This window comes from Ptychodera flava, chromosome 1 (genome assembly GCF_041260155.1).
Source record: "Ptychodera flava strain L36383 chromosome 1, AS_Pfla_20210202, whole genome shotgun sequence".
Lineage (NCBI taxonomy): Eukaryota > Metazoa > Hemichordata > Enteropneusta > Ptychoderidae > Ptychodera > Ptychodera flava.
Window position 1 is genome coordinate 59215257 of NC_091928.1, and position 10123 is coordinate 59225379.

General features: G+C 38.4%; 1 protein-coding gene across 1 annotated transcript in view; it reads right to left on the reverse strand.

Moving 5' to 3' along the window:
* LOC139142043 (zonadhesin-like) overlaps positions 1 to 9131 on the reverse strand; it is a 30372-nt gene extending 21241 nt beyond the window's left edge. The window contains exons 1-11 of the mRNA XM_070711840.1: positions 8911 to 9131; positions 6870 to 6954; positions 6131 to 6544; positions 5879 to 5929; positions 4945 to 5177; positions 4488 to 4780; positions 4059 to 4339; positions 3254 to 3450; positions 1366 to 1546; positions 688 to 933; positions 33 to 275 (exon numbers count right to left, since the gene is read on the reverse strand). Coding sequence (XP_070567941.1) covers positions 33 to 275; positions 688 to 933; positions 1366 to 1546; positions 3254 to 3450; positions 4059 to 4339; positions 4488 to 4780; positions 4945 to 5177; positions 5879 to 5929; positions 6131 to 6544; positions 6870 to 6954; positions 8911 to 9009 — 2323 coding nt within the window. The 5' untranslated portion in view covers positions 9010 to 9131. The remainder of the gene's footprint in view (positions 1 to 32; positions 276 to 687; positions 934 to 1365; positions 1547 to 3253; positions 3451 to 4058; positions 4340 to 4487; positions 4781 to 4944; positions 5178 to 5878; positions 5930 to 6130; positions 6545 to 6869; positions 6955 to 8910) is intronic.
* Positions 9132 to 10123: the final 992 nt, after the last annotated feature.

A 10123-nucleotide genomic window follows, 5' to 3' on the forward strand; every position in this document is an offset into this window, starting at 1 on the left:
TTAGCGACAATATGAGACGTAATTTTGAATACCTGAGCACGTGACAGTGATGGTAGCTTCCTGAGTGTTAGAGTTTCCAGATGGATCTGTAGCGGTGCAAGATATTGTGTGGTCACCGCAGGAAAGATCTTGGCCCGAGGAAGGCGTGCAAGAAACCTGAGCCGAACATTCGTCGCTTGCTGTTGGAACATCGTAGGAAAAAGTGGCGGGACCGCAAACCCCTCCGTTTATTACTTCGTCATCCAGATTGACGTCAAAACTCGGAGCAGTCACGTCTGCGTACAAGATATTAAAAAACATTAGTTGAGTGGAACATATTTTAACAAGAGCTTATTTTAAGGTTGTATCCTAACGATTGTCCTAGAAATAGGTAAAAAATTAATCGACTTCTCCTGAAGCAACTCGTGTGCATGGTGTGGGGAAATCGAGGTTGGAATGATATAAATGATGCCAAGCAATGTTTCGGGAGCCACTATGCATTATTCAAAACTTGCTTTTTGTTTGTTTGTTTGTTTGTTTGTTTGACAACGTTTATTTACGATACATGATGTTAATTCATCACAATCCAATACCGATATAGTCCTGTATTCTTCATATTATAGAATATTCACTGACTTTACATGATATCAGGACATCATGATAAAACGTTGTCTCAAAAAACTTGACGGGATCATCTGTGGTTCTTACCAGCCGTCACAGTAACCACAAAATTACACGTATCGGTGTTTCCAGCATCGTCACTTGCCGTACACGTCACAGAGTGTGGTGAACCGGAAACTGTGAATGACGTAGTCTCATCCGGGTTACACACCAGACTACTGACGCCAATGTTGTCAGAAGCAGTGACGTCATACACCACGATTTCAACGCCATCATTTTCACAGTCTATGGCCACTCCAGGGGCATTACATGTCAAAACTGGGTCTTCGAGGTCTGGCATGTGTATCAAAAAATAAAAAAAATAATGTAAAAACATGTTTTAACTTGATGTAAATCATAATTTGATGACAATTGTATATTTCAGATTTGTAACATGAAAGCATATTATTGGCATTTATGTGAGCTCTTGTGAGAGATATCCCTAAATAGGGACTATTCAGTATCTTTTGTACAAACATGCTACATCATCGATAATTTCAGTTGAATTTCAGTTTGCAAATTATTCACTTCTGTCGTTATCTATACATGCCACTCCTGTCGCAATCCGTACACGTTCAACCAAGCATGGGTGTAAAAGTAAGACATCCACAATCCAAGACAATCACAAACGTATTTACATAGACAATTGACGAAAACTGGTCCTATAATCAATTTACAAAGAATATCTCGAGAGCCACATCGTTGTGAAAATTGAAAGGGGCGCACCTTTGCATTCGCCGTCGGTATCTCTGACATAACCTGGCTCGCAGTAACATCCCCACTCGCCGTTACGTGCTTCACAAACCTCGTGATCACCAAAGCAGGTCATAGCAGTACAGACGATGTTATCAAAACCAACACATGAACAACTCTGAGTACAGTCCTGCGTGATCCATTCATCGTTCAACTGTACATGAACAAGAAAGACATCAACTCTTGCACTTTTAACATATTGAGGAGAATGTCAAAGTGGTCCAGAATTCTTGATGTGTTTCATATTATCGTCAAAATGACGTATTTTATATGAGGCGTGAAGATAAGGACAATCCCCCTCAAAAATATATGAGTGAGAGGACACGCACATAGAGATACAGTTAGACAGATAGTCAAACAGACACAGGCAGAAGAGACAAACGAAGAGAGAGAGAAAGGAAAGCAGAGACAGAGAGTGATAAGACCAGAGGAAGGATGGTGATTTATGGTATGTATTTAGATAATGACACGTGATAGCAAGCGCAAGATCACTATTTTGCCTACCCTCGTGTTGGTACTTATGACAGTGATATTGAGAACCCATGCCCTTTGGTTAGGGTGTATCAATATTACCGTCATTAGCACCATCTTCTGGCAGGCAAGAAAAGGTGACCTTGCTTTTGCTTTCACGTGCATTACATTAAACGATGTGTTGGGATCTGTGCGGAGAAAAAGTACCGGTAATCCAGCGATAAAAGATAGCTACAGGCAGAAGTCGCCAATGTGAACGGCTCTGAGTCTATTTCCCGATTGGAATAGTTGAAATGGCTTTCAAATTACGTCTAAGTAAAGAGATATCGTTTTAGGTAATCCCATCATAGATATGAAAAGAAACCCAAGATGTAATGTACTATAATGTCGTCTACGTGCCCTACAGCCCAAAGTTATACACTACATTTCAACTCCTTGGAGCCATGGAGGTACAGGGCTCGAAATTAGCGGTAGTCCCGCGTCCACAGACTACCAACTTTTCCCTGGGGCTACCAAAGTCCATGAAATGGTAGCCCACACGGACTACCAAAGCCTGGGACATGAAATACTTGGCGTGCGATGTCCGTCACTTTCGGACGAGCTAAATGCAGTCAACATGCAGTTTCATTTGTTTGAAGCAATTATCCTTTCATAGTTTTTTCTGGTGACTATTACAATTTTCACTGCTATGTTGCTTGTGTAAAGTTTTAGGGTTTTGATGCTTAAATTTCACAAAACTGTAACTTCTATATCAAGAGATTATGTAATCAGTTTGATTTGAAATAGTAATATAAAACACTGTGTCAGTTAACTGAGTTTCGCTGTCTTTTATCTATGTTTGTCGATCAGTATCAATGTATTACGTTCTGTATAGAGAGACTCGGGTGTAACAAGGCATGCCAGTTCATAAAGATCATGAGAATGTTTTTTTTCTTTACTCAAGTTACAGTTTCTTTGGATGTATAAGCCGATTTTGAAAGTGATAGAAAGTGTTAAAATATACATAAATTAGCAGAAATTAAGCGTTCGTGACACATAACATGGGGTTTCTCGAGTTGAAGCCCCCTAGTTTTACTGCTATTTTGTGTTGCTGAACCGGGGCTTATACTCGGATGAGTATAGTATCCCTAAACTAAAATATTCATGGACTACCAGCCATTGTCACTGGGCTACCAACTTCAGAAAATGGTAGCCCAAGTGGACTACCAGGGTAAAAAGTTAATTTCGAGCCCTGAGGTAGAACGATGCACTCGAAGACGCAACGAGTACATGACAATTTGTTAACTGCAGAAAAAAGGCGCATTAAATTAAACGAGTCTGCAGAGTCTAAGATTTTTGATTGGATAATAAAGTTGACACATGGAACAAAAAATAAAAAGCGTCAACTTACAGGATGGAATTCTCCGTCTTGAGTTATACAACCACATTCACTTTCCAGCACACACTCTGTGTCGCTCCAAACGTAGCCGTCATTGCATTGACAACCTTCCACACATCCTTGGTCTTCACAACTGTCTCGGTAAATGCAGGTCGCTGGACACGCTGGCATGCAGGGTGAATACTGCGAGTTGTCTGGACATGATAGTGCTGTTCAGAGACAACCAAATTATCAAAATCAAAAAACAAAAATCGTAGCGATGAGACCAATTTTCACGAATGTGTTTCGACACGTACAATCGTGGTGAGATATGTCAATCAACACCACTGCGTGTATTAGATCACTGTTAACTAAAGGGTTTTTTGTGAAATCGTTTTTTTTTTCGAAATAGTTGAAAATATGGTTATAATCAACTCGATTATCCATACTAGTGACTCCAATGAATGCTATAAAGTGCATGAAATACAGATTTCCATATGCAAAAAAACTCATTTAAAGAAGAAAAAAAGAGAAAAAAGAAAAACGTTCTCACATTGTGTTGCAAAGTGACAGAAACTTTAACCTATTTAAACTTCCAAAAAGTAGCCACAGCCATGCATTTGCATATCCAAACACGAGGTGGCTAAAAAAGGTAAAACAGGATGAAATTCGAAAAAGAAGGGTGTGTATACTTCTATCTGTTCAAAGGTTATTAAAAAATTAAAAACCCTGAGAATAAGTTTCTTTTCCATGTTTGTACGCTTTAGTGAGATGACAGTATATCCTTTAACATAACAACCAATGTACTTAAGTCGAACACTTTGAAAGCTTAACTCACGGCAAAAATCCACCGTTCTGAAAGTACTGAGGGACACTCCAGCCTGGATGCATGCGTCGAAGTAAGCAGCAAGTTCATCACACAAGATGTCCGGTCCAACAAAGCAGAGATCGAACACACATGCGTCAAAATATGTCGCTGGGTTGATGACACCATGGCATGGCGCGAAGACACCATTTGTATCGTTTATTTTGCCACAGTAATCAAGACCAGAGTACAGCTGTTCAGTTTCATCCGGGCATTCAGGTGGATCTACAGCATCCGGGCATTCTTCAGCGATGCTTTACATAGGTATTAAAGATAATATGATGATGAAATACATACATACATACATACATACATACATACATACATACATACATACATACATACATACATTTTATAAATCAAGAAAGATTGCACCATCCAATATTATTTTGGTTTGCTTACCTTTCTGTGGTTTTCCAACTGTTTCCAAACTCTAAGTGACTAGACGCAGGGGTGCCGTCACTTTTAATTAAGTCATCCGACGGATCACCATTGCAATTTCCGCAGAGACCGGCTGTTGCTGGTCCTATGTCGTCGTGAACACCGAACAAAGCAGAACTTGATCTACCGCCCTCTATGGCAGAAAAGGCGACCCAGAACAGGTCCGGATATACCAACAAAATGAATTTACCAGATATGATTATTGTCATTGGAGAAAGTGCTGTGTAGGGTAAATTGACAAATCCGCCATTAACCTGGAAGTAGGAAAAAAAATTAATAATCAGAATCCATTTCGTGACACTGTGGAAACAAGAGCGACGAGTCATCGGCGACTTCTCGAAGAGGACGTTACGTAATATGACTATACTACTTTGACACGTACGTATTTCAGCATTTAAATAGCTTGACATTAACCCACCTTCGCCTTTGTATCCGGAAGCAGCTCAATCACGTGACCATCCACTCGCACTGTGACAAAGTCAACCATTGTTACAGGGACCCCTGGAATCGGTGGGCGATTTGTTGCTTCGATCACAAAGGGCGTTTCTCCTTCGTGGACAATCATGTAATAGGTACAGTTTCCTTGGAAGTCATATTTTTCGTGGTCAAATGTCGTGTAATGTGGATCTCCCCAAGCAGCACATACACAGTCTTAAAAAAGAAAGAGATTTATTGTGAAAATATTTGCGCCAATATATGCCTTTGAAAATGCAGATTGCATATTTTGCTTTCCATGAAGAATATCAATTTTGATTTGTTTGCTATGTTTGCAATTTGCAATTTACGAAAATTAATGAGAACACTGCTCCTTGTTTTGACATTGTGAAATCTTAGAAGCCGTGTTGCTGCTCAGTAAACTAAAAATGTTGACAGAGTAGAGCTTTAACACTTCAAAAAGATTCTTTTAACTATCAGCACATAACACAACATAACGGGTTGTCATCATCTCGAAAATGGAAAGCAGTGTCTTTAACGAAAGAGAGGCTATACCAGACAATTATCATCAGTCCATCAACTTGATTTCGCTTCGAAGTTCGTTTCTCAGAAAGAAAGTCATTTTTCTTGACAACCAAAAATACGCAAAACGACCACACAATCAATGCCTCTTAATGTACAAAGTATGACGGTTTCTCGAAGGGGGAACTTTAATGCACGTGTACTGATGAAATTTGGTAAACGTTGTAGGGTTAAATTTATGTAGCGTTAATTCCAAATATGTTTTAGAAATAAAGGGTAGTCTGATGCGTCTACTTTCATGTCATCTCCATTAACAAAGAGCGAAGCAGAACTGAAAAGAGTTACAATGAACATTCCAGCGATGTCTATTAAACCATTTATCTAGAGAGACTCACCTCCAAAGGCTGATGTCCCTGGCGGCGGCTCAAATCGACTTACTGGATCCTCTGCCAAAAAGTGATTGCAGACAATATTAACTCTGCTGTACAGCATAAATGTACATACACGGAACATGTGTGAACACAAGATTTCTGATGACCAATGTGTTATTCAGCTATTCGGAGGTTGGCAAACATTAATTTCCTTGGGGACTAATAATGAGTTATAATTATGTAGAATCTATTGAACTTGATGACATAATTACTTACCTCCTTTGCAAATAAAACGATACGTATCAGTACAGAATGTATTGTCACTCAGATGATAGTCAGCTTTTTGTCTCAGAAATCCGCAATTGTGATTGGGTTCTTGCTTAGGTCGTCCAACTGACCACAACCAATCATCATTAGCTGGCCACGCCTCTCCACTGTACCATTCCCAGGGCGACATCTCGTCCAGTCTGCTGGCACCAACCCAGTAATCTCTGTCATCGTCACCACTGATACCGCTCAACGTGGTCTGTAAGAATGTCAGTTCTGCCTCAGTGAGGATGCTGGCGAGTTCATAGTCTCCATCTTCCTCTAAGCACGCCTGGGCAGCTTCATCGAATGTCTTGAAAGATTCGACGATTCGGTAACATTGGTCTTGGAATTCGAAGTCACCAGGTCCGCAGTTTACTGCACCTAAAGGGACAGTCAACGAAGGTGATTTCAATACAACCTAAAGCTCTTACGTCATTTGACCTGTGATGTTTTACTTGATTCTGTTTCAAATAACAATAAACGACACAAACTAAAATAATGACTAAATATATTTGCAGATGCTGTATTACGTACATGTACATGAATTTTAACATTTTCTTTCTTCTGTTGTTTTAACAGCCTACAGCATTACACATATTTCCAACAGTTTCTTTCCTGTTTTTGTTTGTTTATTTACCTTTACTTGTGTTTATTTTGATAAGATATATTGTGTGGATAAAAGGAATATGTATTTCTTAGTACATACGTCGTGCCCTAGAATGGACTTCTTTGATTTCTGCGTCATTGCCGTAAACAACTGTCTGGATGTAGTCTCGAATCCTTTCGACAACCTGTTGATGCAAGTTTATGACGTCACTTCAGTGGCAGCTTTGATCTGAAGGCCATTGCTTTACATCCCTATAGTGGCTAAATATTTCAACTTTCAGCTTAATGAACAGTCATAGATTCATAAGAGCAAGGATCACATATTATTAATGTGTCAATCAGATGTCCGTCCTAGCGTAGCCTTGATACTGCTGATTCGTGATTATCCATATGTCGAGTGACCAAATCTCAATGACATCAAAACAACCACGAGATTTCACAAAGTCTCGTGCAGTGTGGTAAGCACATATACTGTTATGTACTTCATATGTAACTTTTCAATAAAATTAATAAGAAAAATAAGACCAGAGGAAAATATATTTGATCAGATTTTTTAGGCGAAGCTACAGAGAGGAGGCGAGCGACACGTTTTGTTTTGTTTTGTTTTGTTTTGTTTTGTTTTATTTTGTTTTTTCGTTTTTTACAAACCCCAAAACCATCCACTGGCTACATTGTTACTGACGACTTGGAGTCTCCATTTTACAAATCGTCTGCAATAATAGAGGTCTTACATATACAGGCAGTGTTGACAGAACAAATTCTGAGCACTTCTACAAAAAACTGTAAAAATGCCTTATATGTGCTGCAATTTGAAAACATATCCAAATTGGCTGAAGTCCGTGGACCAGTTGGATTATTGTCTCTGGTCTAGTCTGATTGCATCTACTTCGGTAATAAAATATGGAAAATCTGCCGATTCTCATGAATTTGGAATGAATCTACTATTTTTAGATTTTTCAAGACAAAATCTGTCATTTGTGAAGATATATTGCACAGATTATTAGTACCTACCAATCAACTTTCAAAACACGAAGTTCCTAAGACTTTCATAATAATGGAATAACTCAAAGCCAGAATTGTGACGATAATTGTACTAACTTGTCTGGATAAAATCATACGCAGAAAGTTTAAAGTTGAATATTATTGAGCGTAGGGTTTGCATGACAATCTGTATGACTGTGAATTAGTAACTCCTTATCTGTAACGGCAAATGTGTATCACGCTTGGAGTAGTCTGTTCCAAAGCGGCTATAGACGACAAAATGTCGCGTATGACATAATTATAGATTACACAAGTGATGAAATGTCCACATACAGTAAGATGGTAGTTTGTACACTTGGCTCGCTTTGTAACATCGTATCAATGACAACGGACAGCAATAAATCGCTGAAAACCGTGAAATAGGATCACTTTTGCTGCTCGCTTTCCCTGTAGAGATTGAATTCCCTTTCAATTATACTTCGTATTTTCGGTCACACTCAAAACTGGAATGACGTTGTGAAAAGATATACTTCTCTGACCAATTTTGACAGGTGTTGGCGATAGTTTTCCATCTTACGCTAACTCCCTTTACGAACAAGGAAACTGTTATGTTAATTGTCATTAAATGCTTGGTATATGTGCAATAAGTTTCGATTGTCCATTGAATAGAAACCACTTCAAGTATCAAAATATTTTGATCTTATATCTGACGGAGGTATATTAATGTTAACACATACGAAGAGATGTGCATCTGCTCACTGTTCTATTTATTCAATAGGAAATTCCACAGTGTCACTCTGTAAAAATACGAGTCCAAGTATACAGTACAAAGCACTACCGTGACTATCAACACGAAGTTTCATCTAAATGACTATTTTACCTCCATGAGTAGTGAACAATGTTTAAAGTATGAAAAGCCTTATATCAACATCTGAAATCCACTTGCAGAAAATGGAATGGTAAATTTTACGTTGCGGCAAGACAATGCCGTTCATTTTCCTGAAGACATGAGCTGTTGTTGGCATATCAACACTGTTGCAGCTGATATTGCTCGAAAAGGATAATTGAAAGGAACAGTAAACTTTGACAATATTATTGAAGATTATTGATACAAAAATGACACTACGGTAGCAGTGAGAAAACGAGAAAGTGTAACGTACCTGCTGGGATCGTTTTGCAAACGACCATGTGTCCGTACTGACCAACGGAATCGCCAACAAAAAGACAAGAACAAAGACAGGAGTCTTTGCTCCTGACATGTTGAAGACCTAGAGACCCGACAAGATGAAAATTTGTCAACAATAAAAATCGCACAATTCAGCAGGAGTACAAACTGATCCTCCTATCGGAGTTCAGATTTGAATATTGGACTAAAAATAAGTACTCACAACTTTAAAATGTCGATATTGTAATATTCGTTTTGCTGACTTGTATTATTTTAGGCTAATTTGTTATTCAAATTGTATAAAGAATTCATCCGCAGTGATTCGGTTTTACCGGCTGGTATACAAAATTATTAATTTTGATGAAACATATTGTATTGTTTATACATATGCCTTTGTTTTTTCCATGTTACACGACATTATACTGTTTTTCATTAAGTTAATTTAATCAGTGTTTTATGTTGCACGCATCCACGTGCCAGTAATCAAAATGATGACGTACGCAACTGTGCAATATATTGTATCTTCAGAGTATCAGCAATTTATCTGCATCTCTTACATGCATTTCTTTATTGGTCGCTGCTAACTGAGCCCCGTTCCATCTCAACCGTTACTTCCATTTTCAAATTCTATAGATTCTATACGCCATCTAGAAAAATCTTTAAAGGTGGTTAAAAGACAAATGTCCTGCCACATTTTAGACTCGATGCGCATTTACCACAAACTATGATGAAGGTACTCAAATAGTTTGCTCTATCGTTGAAAACCAACAGAAGTTTAATAAAATACATGCAGAACAGGTACTGAAAGTTTTAACTATTCCTCCACCGTAAGTGTGAGGGCGCTTCATAACATTTCCTTCCTGCATCGTGGCATAGATGTGAACTTCGTACTTAATAAATTGATAATTTTACATTACAGTTTCTTGTACAATTACGAAAGCTGAAGAGATGTTGGACAGGCAGAAAGAGTATGATTAACTAGTCTGAAACCGACACAGACTCGAGGTATATTTTAATGTACCGTATAATGTTAAACTCCACACAATTACGCGTAGCTTTGCCTTTTACAAGACGTCAATGATACATTTAAGTAAATGAAAAATTGCTGTACAACTTCACATACAAGTATTTACGTATGTGTACTTATGTTATGTATGTGCAAGGATGAATCGTGGTGCCTCGAAGGGACTACGCTTTTCAAACGATTG